General features: G+C 48.0%; 1 protein-coding gene across 5 annotated transcripts in view; it reads left to right on the top strand.

The window, feature by feature from the left end:
• SAMD4A (sterile alpha motif domain containing 4A) overlaps positions 1-17,763 on the top strand; it is a 263,587-nt gene that overhangs the window by 186,892 nt on the left and 58,932 nt on the right. For all 5 annotated transcript variants that reach the window (XM_063645576.1, XM_055289316.2, XM_055289315.2 and 2 more), the window contains 3 exons: positions 5,033-5,366; positions 9,332-9,417; positions 15,038-15,156. In XM_063645576.1, coding sequence (XP_063501646.1) covers positions 5,033-5,366; positions 9,332-9,417; positions 15,038-15,156 — 539 coding nt within the window. The remainder of the gene's footprint in view (positions 1-5,032; positions 5,367-9,331; positions 9,418-15,037; positions 15,157-17,763) is intronic.

Raw genomic sequence — 17,763 nt, 5'->3', positions numbered from 1 at the left:
GTACTCCCCGGAAGTGTGTGCCAAGTGTCAAGAGCATGGACAGGCCCTGAGGAGCACCGTAAGATATGGAGGGGCTGAACAATAATACAGGCTATGCTCACCAAGAGGGTTGGGAGGGTTTTTTGTGTGTTTTTTTTTTTTTTTTTTTTTTTTTTTTTTTTGAGACGGAGTCTTGCTCTGTCGCCCAGGCTGGAGTGCAGTGGCGCAATCTCGGCTCACTGCAAGCTCCACCTCCCAGGTTCATGCCATTCTCCTGCCTCAGCCTCTCCGAGTACCTGGGACTACAGGCGCCCGCCACCACGCCCGGCTAATTTTTTTGTATTTTTAGTAGAGACGGGGTTTCACTGTGTTAGCCAGGATGGTCTCGATCTCCTGACCTCGTGATCCGCCCGCCTCGGCCTCCCAAAGTGCTGGGATTACAAGCGTGAGCCACCGCGCCCGGCCGGTCGGGAGGGTTTGAAGGAAGGAATCCCTCCAGGTGCCATGGAAGTGTCACGTACAATGGAGACAGAACACTGTCCTCTGAAATTGGCCCTCAGCAGGTCACTGAGCCATGATGATAGGAGTTTCAGGGGAGTGGGAGGAAACAAGCAGAAGCCTGTGAACCAGTTGTTGTGAATGGGTGAGGGGCCACGGGGTACAGAATTGCAGACTTCTCAAGATATGCGGTGGAAAAGGAAAATTAGAGTGGTCACTGGAGCAGATTTTTCAGCATTTATCTTGAGTAATGAAAATGTTTCCGTGTGCTTTTATTCACCATCCTGCCTTTTCAGTTCACTCTCAAACTGTGAAACTAAGCCATGTTCTGAGCCTGGGTCCCTGGCATGGAGGAAGGAAATATACACACATACTCATGCATTCACCTCACTTCCATTTATTGCTGCTTACAGAAGGAGAAAATCCTTCTCTGTAAGCCTGTGGCTTTTCTTCAAACACATCCAGATCTTGTCCTCTTGGGTTCAGATCTGAGACCCCCGATTCCATCAAGTGCTGCAGAGAAACAGCAGATAAACTTAATATTAAATGCTAAATATTTCTGGAGTAATAATGCCGTATACTAGTAAGGTGCATTGTATACTTTTTAAAAATGTTTCACCCCTGTCAGTGGATTTGGCCCTTACAGCAGACTTCCTAAGGTAATCAGGAGAGCTGCTGGTATCCTGATTTTAAGAAAAAGAAACTCGAGTGAGTCCAAACTCCTTAGCAAGTTGGTTGCTAAGGACTTGGAAAAGCTCTTCAGCTTCATCTCTGGCCACCCTGAGCCCTGCTCGGCCACGTACAGCGTCCTGTCATCCTTTGTTCCTTTCCTGCTGTTTATCCTTTCCTGAAACATGCAATGGTGGTCAGGGGTCCCTCTTATATGTTCCCACAGCTCCCTGCCCTGATGCCCATCATACCATGTGGGTCCCAGAAACCGCAAGCACCTTAGAGCAAAGATTATGACTTAATTTGTTTTCCTATCCCCAGTGTGTAACAGTGCCTGGTTGATGACAGGGCTCAGCAGCTGATGGGTGCATGAGAGGAGGAAAGAATAGATGCGCTAGATACAGGAGTCCTGTCTATTATGTGGGAATCCCAATTCTTACACAAAGGGAAGGATGGAGCTAGAGACATCACATGAGTGCTGGGGACACTTTGGCTGTTCGAGACTCTCTTTCCCAGATGGTTTGCAGCTTGTTGTCATATGCCCAGGAAAGGCACTGAACCAGCCTTCCTCCAAGACCCAAGTTAGCCACATCAGGGCTGGTATAAGTCAGGAAGTAATCTCCTTCCTGCTTGTCTCCTGAGTGATGGCTTTGGTCAATGGTGGACCAGACTTCCCACTGTCTGCTCTCAAAGGAGCTCCTCAGCTTTGTAACAGCACCTTAGTTAATGAACAGCTTCACTGTGCCTCTTTGTGTTTATCATGTGGGATTATATTTTCGGTATGAAGGATCAGTAAAGACTTGGGTGGATTCCCAATTTTTTTGTCAACATGGAGAATTCTTACAGTCAAAGGTGCTAGATTGATTTCCATTCTGGCCATTTCCCTGTTTCCTTCTCAATTTGGGCACTCTGTTTTGAGTTCAGGAATTCATTTTTCAGTGTCAGGAACATGACCTGATGGTCGCAGTGCCATGCTACTGACGCCAGCTTGAGCAGAGGATGAGCTAACTGGTTGTAAGCCAAGTGTTATCTTTGAGACAATGGCTTGATGTCTATGAGGGGAAAAAAAATTCTACATGATTCCTGGGAAGTTATATTTTATAGAAAGTGTCCAACATTATTGGTTATGTATTTGGTTTCTTTATTTTTGTGTGGTTTTTTCTGTTTTTGTTTGTTTGTTTGTTTTGGTATGGTTGTCTCCAATAGAAGAATCGGATAAGATTTGAATGGGGCATGCGTATGTTTCCTGTTTGAAGGCTCTTCACATAACCAAAATCTCCTCTCACCACTAGCTGGAGAAACCTTCTTGCCATGTGACAAGAGCAGGCAGGGGTTTGGTGCAGTTGACAGAGTGTCCCAAGCATGCATTTGCTCATCCCATTGACGGCAGCTGCATGGGATGGCATGGCAGGGATACACGTAATCACCCCAGTGTGGCTTTCCTAGCCCCTCTTCATAGGGAAGCTTCATCCCTCTCTTTTCCCTTCCCCTCCTTAGTCAGGGGCTGGACAAGGAGGTCAGTGTCCCCTACAACCCAAGGGCAGGTTGGGCCGTTGGCAGGACCTCAAGGTAGGATCCAGGGGTCCCCTAGTTAGCACACAGTCTGATCAGAAAAGGTGGTAGGTGCTCTCCTGGCACGGGTCAGCTAGCTCACCTCCCTGTGCCTGCCCTGGTCACATCACCAGGTCAAGTCAAGGAAGCCAATCACATGATGGTGTCTAGATGCTGGGAAAGGGCCGGGTCTACTGTGGGCAGCAGGGAAGGAGTGATCAGGAGCACGCCTGACTCCTGCAGAGACATCTGCCGCATGTAGAAGGAAGGTGGCAGACTCGAAACTCTCCTAAGAGAAAAAGGGACTTTCTCCCCTAAAATAGGCTGAACAGTGGCCCTGGCCAGTTTTGAGAGACAATTCTGGTGGCTAATTAAAATTTCACTTCCTTCATAAACCCTTCGTGCCAACTAGGCTAAGGCATAATCCAGGCTCCACTTCCCACCCCTCCCCGCCAAAAAAGCAGGTTCCTGCCAACGACAGGGTGTGGCTGTTGGTGTTCTTTGCTGCCCACAGTTGAAACAGGCACGTCCAAGCCTGCCGTCCTCAGCTTTCCTTTTTCTGATCGATTGATTGGAAATGTTTGGGTGCAGAAATGATCACATTTCATATGTTTGCATTCCCTGTCGCCATCAAGCAAGCGTAAGAGAGGACCCCAGGAATGGATTGGATACTCATGCATCAGGCTTTTTTAAATGTCCTTGCTATTCTGAGCTCTCAGAAAATTAAATACTTTGGGCCAAGTGCAGTGGCTCACGCCTGTAATCCCAGCACTTTGGGAGGCTGAGGCGGATGGACCACTTGGGGTCAGAAGTTCAAGACCAGCCTGGCCAACATGTGAAACCCCATCTCTGCTAAAAATACAAAAATTAGTTGGGCGTGGTGGCACATGCCCATAATCCCAGCTATTTGGGAGGCTGAGGCAGGAAAATCAATTGAACTTAGGAGGCGGAGGTTGCAGTGGGCCGAGATCATGCCACTGTACTCTGGCCTGGGCAACAGAGTAAGACACTGTCTCAAAAAAACAAAAAAAATTAAATAATTTGTAAGTAATTGGGACCCTGATTGTCAATGTCCTTTCCAGGTCCTAGGAAGACTTTGATGTGCACAAACACAGGGAGAGCAGCTTTGTTGCAGAGGGCCCACCCCAGCCACCATGCCAGGCGGGGTCCCAGGCTCCCGAGCCCCAGCCACAAGTGTTTGGGCCTCTGTGAGCATCAGGCATAGAGAGAAATATCTATCAGAATCAACTTTTATTTCTTTTTTTAATAAGTAGTGCCCAGTATATCAAACTATATGTGCAGAATGATCCACTTTTATTATACAACACATAAAGACATACATTATATTACAGTTCTGTACATATTCCTCTCCAGAATGATCCTTGTAAAACTTGTCACTCCCTTGCTCGAAACCTTCCCTGGTTTCCCATCTTAGACTAGATTCCAGCATCCCTGCCCCAGCCCAAGGCCTCCAGGTGTCTGACGGGACACCATTGCCCATTTGCTCCGTCACAGGCCTCCTTGCTGTTCCTCAGACTCCACACTCAGAACCTTTGCCCTTGCTGTGCCCTCCACCTGGAGCATTTCTCCCTAGGATCCTCATGCCCACGCTCATTTGGGTCCCTGCCCCATGTCACCCTCTCCAGGAGCTTCCCCCCACAGCAGCCCCAGCCCGTACCACAGCCCCTGGCATGATATAGTTGTCTCATGGCTGGATGTCAACTCCTTGGGGAACCCTAAAGGCAATGAGGCAGCTACGATATGCTCATTTTGTACACAGGGAAACTGAGGCACAAAGTGGTTAAGCCATTTTCCCAGGTTCACGTGGGAGTGCAAGAATCCAAACCCCAGCCTCTGACCCAGAGTCTCTGCTCTTAATTGCTACCCTGTGCTGCGTGTGCCATGGACTGAGTGATGGTGTGAACGGGCTATTTCATCCAGAACATACACAGGACACAAAGCCATCATGTCACCCAACTTTGTTGTACAGCTTCTAAAGCATGTGACTGTAATATGTATAACCGCATTTTACAGAAATGCACCGAGGAAGGCAGAAAAGGAAATATACCAAATTGTTTTAGTGGTCATCTCTAGATAGTGGGATTTTCCTGTGGTGTGTATTTTCCTCACTATACCTGTATGTGTTTTCCAAGTTTTCTACCTGGGCCAATATTAGAATGATGAAACGAAAGCGGTCCCTTTTCCCAAAAACGTCCTGATGAGGGTACCAGCAGCTATGAATCTTGTAAGAGCTCAGGGCAGGGGAGGGCAGGTACGGGGGTGGACGACCCTTATTCCTGAGCCTAACGGAGGTCTTCCTGCTCTCACCGTCCAGGACATCATCGAGGGGGGCAGCCTGCGCATCCCGCTCCAGGAACTGCATCAGATGATCCTGACTCCCATCAAGGCCTACAGCTCCCCAAGCACCACCCCCGAGGCTCGCCGCCGGGAGCCCCAGGCCCCGCATCAGCCCTCACTGATGGGTCCCGAGAGCCAGAGCCCCGACTGCAAAGATGGGGCCACAGCCACTGGCGCCACAGCCCCCACCTCGGCCGGGGCCAGCGGGGGGCTCCAGCCACACCAGCTGAGCAGCTGCGATGGGGAGCTGGCCGTCGCTCCCCTGCCGGAGGGGGACCTCCCCGGGCAGTTCACACGCGTCATGGGGAAAGGTAGAGCCCGATTCGCCCATTTCTTTTTTCTTCTCGGATACCACTAACCAGAGCGACAGGCTCCTGGGGGCTTCCCCTGAGTGCTGGATAAATTCCCTGTCCAAGTAGACATCATTAGCTCCATCTTACAGATAGGGAAAGTGCAGCTCAGAGAGATTAAGCCTTTTGGGTTTGAACTGCAATCACTGTGACCCCAGGAGACCTACTCCTTAATCCCGGCTCCTTTCTCTCCCAAATCCCTCAGACCAGGGGACGTCAGCCCTTTTATTACAGTGCTCATTGGGCCAGTGGACCCTTGCAGGAGGAAGGTGGGAAGGACTCCGAAAAAGATGATTTCGGGAACAAACCATTCACTCAGCATCTCACCCTCTCCCCAAAGCAAAAGTGGCAGAAAATGAGTGACAAACTGAAGGGGCACAGACACCTTTAGCCAGAGCCCAAAGATCTCCCTGTGCAGAAAGATGCCAGCCTTGGCAGTGGCCTCTCTCCTCACCACTGAAAGTGTTCTCAGATGTGGCCATGGTTTGGAGAATTCCCGGCATGGAACTGTTTTGTTCTCGTTCTCCCATGTCTGCGTTTATGTTCTGTCTTCACAGCTGGCCTGCCGTGTGAAATGCTCTAGTACGAATAGCTTGCGTTTATTTAGCTTTTCCTCTGTTGCAGACACAGTTCTCCGTGCTTTACCTATAGAGCTTACTTAATCCCCAAGTTATCCCATTTTACAGAGGAGGAAACTGAGGCACACAGGCTAATTAGCCCACCTGAGCTTACACAGCTGATGGCAGGGCTGAAATTTGAACCCTGCAGTCTCTCCATCATGCACATGGTTACCACTGTGCCTTCTTATCAGCTCAAGATACAACAAGGTTAAGTTTCATGTGATGGTTCTCTCTGTTGTTAGGTGACAAAATCCAAACCTAAAGAGTCACGTGTCATCTGACGCCTCCTTGTTACCTCCACAGCCCTTACCACCTCCACTCTACACTCCAGACTTTGTATCTTTTGAGTTCTTAAAAGTTTGCATATTTTCCTGGCTTCTGAGCCTTTGTGCATACCTCCCTTCTGCCTAGAACTTAGGCCCCTACTAGTTTACACAAAGCCTTCATGTAAATTACAAGATGGTGCCCTGTCTGGGTGGACACGGCACTGCTAGCACTCACCTTGGCATGCGCTTGTGCAGTGCACAGACTGCACATCCACATGGGACAGCCTTGCCTATAACACTCTTTTCCTCACCCCATTCCCTTCACCTGGGTCATGCCTCCTTCTCCAGGTCTTAGCCAAGTCCTCACGTGCTCCAGGAAGCCTGCTGATCCACTGGGCTGGGTGAGGTACCCCCTCTCACCTGCCCCACGTCCCCCTTTACTTTCCTTGTCTTAGCCCAGTTCACACTAGATTGTAATTGCCTGTTTGCTTGACTGTATCTTCATTAGTCTGCAGCACAGACCACTTTTAATAGCTACTCAATACCCTGCTTGTAGCACAGTGCTTACAGTAGATGCCTCATAAGTAAGTGGTGCAAAAATTGAGGGATGACACCAGTATCTAAAGTTAGGCCTTCCCACAGACCATCCAAGCATACATGCTGGGTACACGCCTGTCGGGGAGGGTAGAATCCACAGCGTGGTCCTTTGGGTAAGAGCGCCCCTTTCTACCTGGGCTACCCTCTGCCTTTTCTGGGGCAGACCCTTATTTCCATATCCTTGAAAATGTCCACCATTAGAATAATTTATGCTTGATTGGGTGTCTTACAAGACATCTTGATTATTTTTTAACATGTGGTAATGCCAGCACTTTTCCTTTGGAAGGGGAGAACAACTTTTTCTCTGTTATTGTCCAATATTTCAGACCATTTTAAAAAACCAAGTTTGCAGTAAGAACAACCCCCACCCTTCCACCACCCACCTTAGGCATGTCCTAAAAAAAGACTTAAATTCATAGTAATCTGGTGGAGGAGATGACTCACAGCTTCCCTTGGAGCTTGATGGCCAGGGTGGGCCCTCGCTCTCCCCCACCCACCCCTTAGCTGTGTTGGATTAGAACAGATTTCCCCATGGGTGAAGACACAGCTCTGCCAAGCCCAAGTGGAGCAGCTACTGAACACGCGGTACATTGCCCTACTTCCCGAGAGACCCACAGTGCTATGGCCCTGCTTCTTTATATTTTGCCCACGTTAAAGGAAGCTGTAACCCCAGTTAACACTCAACGTACACAATTCAAATTAACAACATGGTGGAAAGTGGAAAACCACCCTCCCCCAACCCCAAACCCTGCCATCCTCATTCCCAGGGATAGTCACTATTAAGTTTTGGGATATCCTTTCAGAAACTTCATCATCATACATAAGCACATGAATATTCACTTTTTTTTTTTTTTTTTTTGAGACGGAGTCTCGCTCTGTCGCCCAGGCTGGAGTGCAGTGGCATGATCTCGGCTCACTGCAAGCTCTGCCTCCCAGGTTCACGCCATTCTCCTGCCTCAGCCTCCCGAGTAGCTGGGACTACAGGCGCCTGCCACCATGCCCAGCTAATTTTTTGTATTTTTTAGTAGAGACGGGGTTTCACCATGTTAGCCAGGATGGTCTCGATCTCCTGACCTCGTGATCTGCCCGCCTTGGCCTCCCAAAGTGCTGAGATTACAGGCGTGAGCCACCGTGCCCAGCCAAATATTCATTTTTATACACACGCAGGCCTTATTTACATTCTTTTCTATAGGCTGGTGGGTTTTAAAAAAATACTATAGCCGGACACGGTGGCTCATGCCTGTAATCCCGGCACTTTGGGAGGCTGAAGTGAATCACTTGAGCCCAGGAGTTCAAGACCAGCCTCGGCAACATAGTGGAGACCCTGTCTCTCAAAAACAAAATAATAAAATAAAATTTAAAAAGTATATATACTTACAATATTTCTATCAGTACAAATAGCACCATCTCAAAGTTTTTTTAAAGATGGCATACTATTCCACTGTATGCATAAACCATAATGTATTTTAAAAAGTCCCAATTAACAGGCAGTGAGGTAGTTTACAAGGTTTTGTTATGACAAACAATGTTATACTGAAAGTCTCTGTGCAAAGGCAAGAAATAAATGGGATTGTGTGACCAATCAGCCATGCAGGGTTAGGGACAGGGAGGAATCAAGTAGGATGCCAGGTTTCAAGCTTGGTCTCCTTGAGTGTCAGACATTTTTACTCTCTGGCTGACTCCTTTTGTCTGCCCATCTCCACCGTGGCCCTGTAAACACGACTAGGAAAGTCGGGGAATCGTCACCTCTACAATGAGACCAGAATAGGCCACGGTAACGTGGCTGTGAGAAACCCAGTGTGTATGTATACTCTACCCGCAGACTAACTCTGTTCCATCCTATTTAGCACTGACTTGAGTGTGTAGGTGAGCCTGCGCCTGTGTGTGCATAAATGTGCATATCACTCTGAGAAAGCAACCCTCTGAGGAGTGAGTAGCAGGCCTCCTGCACATGTGCACACCCACACACCTCCCCGTCTCCAGGAGGTGCCAGCTCGTTCCTCCAAACACAAACGCCACTGCCTCTGCACCTGGCGAGGGGTGTGCGCTCATTCATAAAATCACGGAGGCTGCTCTCTGACAGTGTCAGGGTCTTGGATACTTTTGAAGCCCCTCACATAGAGCCACTTTCAAAGACTGAGCTCAGGATGCCACTGTTCACTGCTGTGTTCCTCCTCTCACGAAGTGTCTTATTGCAGAAGACTTCACATAGAATGGCATGACTGGAATTAACCCAAGGGACTTCTCGAGACAAGGGCTCCCATGGTGACCCAGCCCTTGACTTCTGTGGAATGAGGATCCTCTTGGCCTTTTTGTGAGCCTTACATAAAGCCGCAGACACATACACCTCTCAGAGTGTTGGACCTGAAGGGAAATGAGAGTCAGGTCCCAGAGATTAGAAAGGGGTGCATTTTTCTAATTCATCTTTTCTTTTTAATTACAGTGTGCACACAGCTCTTGGTCTCCAGACCTGATGAGGAAAATATAAGTTCCTATTTACAGCTCATAGACAAGTGTCTAATTCATGAGGTGAGTAGTGACAGGTTTTACAAAACCATTTTTTTTATTGCTTAGAAATTTAAAAAGTATATATACTTACAATATTTCTATCAATACAAATATTGATAGAAGTCAAAGGTTCTCAGAGTTTCTGTGATGTGATCATTTTAGTCTCCAACAACTTGTTTTTGAGTGGTGGACAGTTATTAATAATAGGTTGGGCAGAACTAGGCTATGACAGCCTCAAACCCAAACACAGCTTGAACATTACTTTGCTGTCCAAAGATTTGCCCAGACTGAGCGCTCTGATGTGCAGCGAACGCCTGAGATGACTTCTGGCTGGGGAAGCCGCCCCGGGTGGCCAAGCCTCGGAGGATAACACATGAGCCCTGCTGCTTAGCCCTGGGCGTTGTCATGTCTTTTAAAAATCTTGTGTTGAACTCTTGCCTTTTAGCTTAGGGAACTGGAGAGAGGAAGGGAGAAAGAGAGCCCATAAATAGATAATGAATGTGTATGTGTGTGTGTGTGTTTGGGCTTGTGATTGTTGTAGGAATCGTATTTGCCATATATCCTTTTGGAGAAGGCCTGAGGCAGGCTGCAGGTGTGCCTACCGGACTCTCAGGCACAGTCTTCATATACAGAGTGAGACAGACCCTTTGGCATGGCGGGGCTAGGCAGCCATCAGCACTGGTGGCTGTCCCTGAGGGACGTGTAGGGAGAGGGAGTTGCACCTCAGACCTAAAACTCCAGTAGCTCCTTGGGCACCCCTCCCTCCCCACAAAGAGCTACAGCTACAAGGCCTAGACTAGAGAAAACTTGGGGCCAGATAAACCTAGGGTGGCGAAGTCTTTTTGTAGGATTTCGATGTGAGAATAAGATAGTAAGGGAGCCGGGGCGGTGGGTCACACCTGTAGTCCCCACACTTTGGGAGGCCGAGGTGGGAGGATCACTCGAGGCCAGGAGCTTGAGACCAGCCTGGGAAACATATTAAGACCCCGTCATTACAAAAAAAAAGCCAGGTGTGATGGCGCACGCCTGTAATCCCACCTACTGGGGAGGCCAAGGTGTGAGGATGGATGGCTTGAGCCCAGGTGGCCAAGGCTACAGTAAGCTATGATCCTATCACTGCACTCCAGCAAGAGCAACAGAGTGAGACTTGTCTCAGGGGGAAAAAAAATAGTAAAGGCCTCAGGCCTCCTCACCTTTGCTGCATGGGCAGCCAGTACTCCAGGAGTCCAGTAGGCTCCGGTGAAGGGAGACGCCCAGCACAGCGGCCAGGCCCCTTCTCCACTTCCCTCTGATGTTCTCACCCTCCCAGCTGCCACACGGGCCCTGTGCTATTGAAGGTCTCACTCAGTTCTCAGGGCCTTCACCCACTACCCACACTTCACATACAAGGGTACAGTCCCCCTCTGGGATTCCATCCCAGCTCCCCCTTCCCCACTTCCCCAAACCCTCATTTTTGCAGTTTCTCCTCTTGGAGAAACATACGTATGGATTCTTACGTGCCCAAGCGGCTCTGGCCAAAGCTGTCAGTGTGACTACAGTGACCAGCCGCCTAGGTCGGGGGCTCAGACATGCCATCCTCTGAAATGTTTAACTATACCAAAGTTCTAGACTTTTCACTGAAAAAAAAAATGTTTTTTTCCCTCTTTAATGGCTTCCCTAGAGCACCCAGGCACTGTCAAAAGCCTGTACTGAAGGCTTATTTGTGACTTTGTTTCAGGGACAAGGGCTTCTCCCCACAAGCTTGACTAATCCTTTTCTATTTCCAGTCCTGACACTGGACTTGTTTGGGCCAGGAAAAAGTGACAAAGGAAGAGAAGGCAAGAACACAGTGAAGAATGTTACAACTTGTTCATTCATAGATACTTACTGAGCACCCAGGCCCTGTCCTGAATTAGGCAGGTTACAGTGGTGTGGGAAGGGGTGAGACAGAAAGAAACAGGTCATCATAGCCATGATGAGAAAGCCTCTGATAAGGTCATCCCTGTGTGCCCTGGAGCACAGAGGAGGAGCAGCAGCAGGCACCGAACCTGGAGCCAGGACAGGGCATTTCTGTGGAGGAACTCTCTCCACGCTGAGACCTGAAAGGCAAGCGAGAGTCCTGGTGATAGAGACTCGGTTCATAAGGAGGCAGAAGAGGGTGATGTCTGCAGGGCTCCGTGTTTTGTTGGGAAGTAGGACATTTGTGGGTGGCTTGGGGCAGACGGAATGGGGAGGATTTCAGCCTCTGATAAAAGCAAACCGGAACTCTGCTCCCTCTCCCACGCCCGCTCTCAGCATTGATATTGGAGGACAAGGTACTGTCCACCTTGCCTCAAGACAGCTGAGCCCATGAGACAGAAATAATGAGTCCTCCAGCTGCCTGTGCCAAACAATCCACAGGCTTCCTAATTGTCCCTCGGCAGCCCTGAAACTTTGGCCTGACGCTTCTTGCTTTCCTGCCATCCTGCGTGTCCTCCCTGGGTACCCTGGCTCTGGTTTTGTTTTTTCCCCTTTACCTCCATGCAGCCCCAAGTGATCTCCTCTGATTGCCCAGAGGGGCCTTTCGTGGCTGGGGGCCCCCGGGCAGGAAGGAGCTGGTGAGATGTCTGCTTGCTAAGTTCATGTCAGGATGGAGGGGCCTGCGTGCTGCTTTGGAAGGGAAAATGTTGTTCAGGGCTTTTTACGATTTTACTTTGAGAGAGAGGAAAAGCGTCTGAATAATTTTCCACAGCCTCAGGTTATTCTGTGAGGGTAGAACACACCCTGCCTGTGAGGCCCTGTGGAGGCGCACAGCCTCCACCCTGGAAGAAGGTTCACCCGGGCGCAGAGAGACAGGACGCCCATTCATAGACCGGACATGCTGTTCCTTAGCTGGCTGGGAGCAGGGAAGGTATTGAGTGAGCCAGGACACCTCCCTTCGTTCCCGGGATGGAGGGACCGAGTCCCCAGAGTCATGAAAGGAAGGAGAGGAAAGTTCTGAATTTTACTTCTGAGACCAGTCACTTTGACTCCTGAATTATAATCCCAGGCCTCTGGGCACTTCGCTGTGTCTTGAGGTGGCTCTGGGAAGATGAGCTCTTGCCTCTTTATGAGCCTTTTCATCCAGCCACATATCCTGGGACACCATAGCCATCTTCCTCCAGAGAGATGCATTGGTCTAGGCCTGAGAGGGCCAGAACTCTGGAGTGGTGACTAGGGGTGCCTGGGCAGTTGCTGGGCATGAAGCCTTCCCTTCCCCTCCAGGCCCCTCGGGAAACTGCTCCCAAGCCCAACCTAGGGCTGCCAGTGGAAGGGGCTGCAGTGAGATGTTGGGCATCATAGCCAGTGCAGATCCCCCATAACTGAGCACTCCCCTGTAGACCAGGAACCAGTGTTCAGAAACTCCTGGAGCCAGCCACAACCGAGCACCACACCCCCAGCTGAGAACCAGCCCCTACTCTCACTCAGCACTGCTAATGGGCTGGCTCCCATCTGCAGCCCTGAAGGAAAGGAGCCTGCCGCCCACTGAGGTGCTCAGGGAATGCACTGACCTCCCCGGGAAGGTGCCAACATTCCCACCTTCTTGGATGCTGTTTGCCACCAGGGAAGATGTCATGTCTGTAATGATGTCTTAGGAAGCACATCCATGAAATGAGCCTTTTACTCCTTTGTCACTTGGAAACTCAGGCCAGTTGTCCTTCAGGCTGGCACCAGACCAGCTCAGTATTATAGTTTAGAGGCCTTGAAGTCATTTGCTGTGTGCTATTGTTGGAGCTCAAGGTCACGTTGAATACCTAATGCAATGAACAGCCATATACCACCACCAAACGGCCGGTCTGTGCAGTCCAAAACAAAACCCCAGTGTGACACCTGTGAGTGGCATCTATTGAAACATTGTTAAGAGTGAGGCACATTCCAGGTATTCTAAGTGTTTTTCATGTGTTATTTAATTCTCACAACATCCTTTTGAGGGAGATGATATTATCCTCAGTTTCTAGGAGGCACTGAGGCTTGGGTAGAGGGGCATGCATAAAGTCGTGCAGGGATTCGAGCCCTGCCCATCTGCATCCAGAGCTTTCTTCTGGCCCACAACTCTCCTCCCCAGGTCACCCTGACCAGCATGCCCACATGTGTCCTCACACAACATGTGGCTGAATAAGCCAGTCAAAAGCAGAAATGATCCCCTCTCACTGTTAGTCCAGCAGAAACGCTTGCCTTTTGCCCAGTTTCAGAGGTACTCGTGTGTAGCTGGACATGCAGGGAGCATCACCAGCCAATGAGAGGGACTGTGGAGGACAGCCACGCCCTCGCCTCCTTGCCCGTCTTGATGCATATTCTTAATGGTATCTGGCTAAGGTCACCCGGGAAGAAGGGGTTTGTAAGTCTTCAATGACGTTTCTGCCACATGATTAACAGCCTTCTGCTTTTGTCCACAGAGCTCTCCTGGTATTTAGGTCCTTAAAGATTAAGCATCATTGGGAGACAATTAAGCTGTCATTTGTTTTTCTCCATTTAAGGAATCTGTTTCCTTTATGGGAACTAGTCATTTAGTCTGTTACTGAGTAATATTTTATGACTACTTAAAGGAATTCATGCCCTATTGACAAAACTACTTCGGAATCTTCTCTCCATCCTTGTTACTGTGAATCAATCAAATCACATGGACTTCCCACAGCACGTGTTCTAAGTTACAGTTCTAGTCACTTGGCAGGGGATTCATATGTGACGTGGGGTCCTCACCATCTAGAACACCCCATGTTCATGCTCTACCTGCAGCAGAATTACCAGGGCACTTGCTACAAACACAAACTCTCTAGACATCCCCTTCAGATCTACTAAATCAGGCTCTGGGCATGTGGAAGGGAGCCCAGGTATCTGAATTTCGACTGTCTCCTTGGGTGATTCTAATATATCACGAATCTGAGAGTTCCTGCCTTGGAGACTCCTAACCCACGTAAAGTCCTTTCCTAGTCTGTGGCAAGTACAAAGGCTAAACGCAAAAGGAAATATAACATAGATAAGAGTTTGTTACAAGGCAGTAGGCAAAACACACACACCAGTTTTACTAGAAAAGAGTTCTGAAGGCATCAGACCTACATATTTTCCTAAACTTTACAGAAGGTTTAAGTCAGGACTGGCACACTGGAATTTTTGTAAGGCAAGAGACCCATTAACTGGAGATTTCTCAGCAAAGCCCTGAAACACAGAGAATATAGTCCATTCTCTGACACCCTGTAGACCACTCTAGGGTGACCACACACCATCAAGCAGATTGATTTTTGGAGTGGTTGAGAATTTTCATTGATTATGAAAATGCAGGGGGCCTGCAAAAGCCAGAGTATTCAACAATCAATTTTGCAATTCATTCTTGGTTGATAAATAGAGTCCGGAGTGGAGTCAGGAGGGAGGAGGAATGTGGGTATGGATCTGCCAGAAATGTAGCCTAAAATAAGGGTTGTCGACAGTTTGATGCATGTACCTTATCAAGCACCTCCAATGCTTGAAACTTAAATTTTCAAAATAGGGCAGCTCCCAGATTAAACTGACTACGTTTGGATCAGGTTAGAAACAGGTGAAGAAAAGGCAACTGCAGAGACTCCAATGTTTTCCTCTATTAATTGCATGTTTCTCCCTCTAATGCCAGGCTGCATCACCCATTTAAAAGTCCTGTTTGTTTTTGCAGGCATTTACAGAGACACAGAAAAAAAGATTGTTGTCATGGAAACAGCAGGTGCAGAAGCTCTTTCGGTCTTTCCCTCGGAAAACCCTTCTAGACATATCAGGATATCGACAGCAAAGAAAGTATGTTGGGATTTCATTCTTTGTAATGCATAGTGGTTCCCCTGGCGCCTTGTTGCCTACCTCGGTTCCTGGGGCAGGAATATGGCAGGGCACCATTCCTTGTTCACGAAGATGCCCTGTGGCAAATTCCAAATTGCATTGCTTAAACAGGTAGGGCTGGGAAAAGGCTGTGAGAGTGAGCATTCCCAGGCGAACAGCTCAATGTGAGCTTCTGTAACTCAGCTTGCATTGTCAAAATGATGGTAAGAGTCCGGATGGGTATCAGAGGGGAGAGTGGGTATGATTTAACAAATGCAGGCAAAACACAGGATGGCTTACCCACAAAAAGGGGATCTGAAAGGATAAAAATGGGTTGTTCTATCAGCACCTTAAGTGGTAGTGTGATTTTTTTCCCCCTTCGTGCTGTAGACAAGCTAATTATAGTTGGTGGCAGGGTGAAGAGCCCAGTGCTAGTCTATTTTGGTCTGCAGTCTCATAGTGGAGCAGTACAATTCTTGATTTTTTCATAGTACTTCAGCTTCTTGCACGCAGTTAAAAATAAGCCTGGTTGTACTTTAGAACCCATTACCTTAATATAGTTTTAAATTGAGGAATCTAATTACGTATTAAAGATGAACTGCAGTGACAATTTGTGGGAGAAATTAAGGGTAGAGGAAGGGTTAAGCCTTAAACAATGATTGATAGGGAATTGTTGGGACATAAGGGAATGAGAATGTAAACATCCTGAAAAATTAACATGCTATTTTACACTTTTAAAACATGAGCAGATAATTTCTTCACTTGCACCTGAAAGGTTCTGAATTCATTTCATTTCTCGGTGCATGTATAGAAGCTCTCTGCCCGTGGTGTTAGAATTTGGGGCATTTATTTGCATAAGTGTGCCTTAAAACATCACTATTTTGTATTTAAGGGAGATAAGGCCAGTTGAAGTTTGTGAAAAGACTTCATGAAAGATTAATTTTAAAATTGAAGTGTGATCACATTCCAGCATATATAACGCTTATTTATTAAACAAACATTTACTTAGCACTTACGTATGCCAAGTGGTATCCAAGCACTTTAAGAATATTAATACATTTAATCCTCGTGACAACCATGTGAGGTAGAGCTGCTGTTGTTAACCCCAGTTTACAGACAAGTTCATAGGTAGCAGCATCGGGGATTTGAACCAGGCAGGCTGGCACCAGCTCCAGCTCCATGCTTTTAACCCTGTGGAAGCCAGGCAACTCTCATGGTCTCAGGCTGATGAGCAGAAAAGATGGTTCAGGTAAAGCGACACTCTTCAGGACCAGTTCCCTGGCCCCAAGCCCTCTTGGGGTTGCCAACCCTCATGGGTTGGACTAGACTACCTCTTTGCCCTGAGGATTCCCAATGGCCCAGATGAAAGGCAAGGTCTGCTTCCTTGGCCTCCTGCCCTGGGGCCTACCCCCATCCCAAGTGGCTTTTCTCTAAGAGCAGCAATACTTTTCCCAGGTGAAGAGAAAAGGTTCCAGACTCCTCTTGCAACACCAGGCCCTTGGGAGACAAGTTCCAAGAGGAAGAAGGCATTCGGAGGTTGGAGATGAAGATGGGGCTTTTAAGCTCTTTGCTGCTCCTCCAAAAGTCCCACCCTGGCCTCTGTCAGCCCGGTGTTGTCATTGGTCCACATCTGAGAGCCTTCTGGAGGTGGAGCAGGGGGCATGAACCTTGACCTCTCCAGTGTATTAGTAACACTTGGATTGGGCTAACCCAAGGTTTGCCAGGTTGGAGTCCTAACGGACCTCTTTTTATTGATGATTAGATAAGAATGAGTCGCTTGTGGATGTTCAATTAGATGTTACTAAAATGCTAGAAAATGTTTTATACTCATAAGTATTTCCTCTGGGATCTTTTTGTGCTATTAATCTGCTTTGAAGACCTGTTTCTCCAATAATACAAAGGTAACTGCAACCCAGCCCCTGCTTGAATTATCACAAATCCCAAATTAATTGGTTCTTATTAATGTTACTTTATCAAAGACTTTTCATGCATTTCAACATTTCAGTGTAATGAAATCAGATTTAGAAAGGTAAGGCAAGAGAATGAGAAAGGAAAACTTGCTTTTGTCACTTTGTTCTCTCCCCGGAAAGCATTGATGATTTCATTAAGCCCAGCGATCTTAAGTAACCCAAGCGTTCACTCTGGTTGCCAGCAGTGGCAACCCTCTGCAAAGCTGGCCTTGTAATAACCCTCGAAGGGTCCCATCAGGAAAAGGATGGCCTAGCCAAATTCTCCCCTCATCACGTCCTACTCTCACGCTTTACTCCCCTCCCCTATACAGCTGAGTCCTAAGAGTCCCTGGATCCCTCCTTTCTCCAGTGACTAAGTATCCCATAACAGAGTCCTCTTCCCACATTATATTGCTTAAGAATTCAGTCTTGCCTTCCTGGAAGCACAAATCATTTTAGCATCACTCATTGACTCTGTATTTTGCATATGAAATAACTTTTTAAAAATCCAACCAAAAAGGAAAGTGAGAAAACGCTATCCACACTAAATAAGGAAAAATCATAGCAGAATACTGAATCATCTACCAGGTGGCCAAAATTCCGACTTCAGAGCTCAAAGGACTAGTTTTCGTCATTAAAA

The sequence above is a fragment of the Symphalangus syndactylus genome, chromosome 8 (assembly GCF_028878055.3).
Source record: "Symphalangus syndactylus isolate Jambi chromosome 8, NHGRI_mSymSyn1-v2.1_pri, whole genome shotgun sequence".
Taxonomy (NCBI): Eukaryota; Metazoa; Chordata; class Mammalia; order Primates; family Hylobatidae; genus Symphalangus; species Symphalangus syndactylus.
This window is presented reverse-complemented; position numbering and strand designations above follow the sequence as displayed.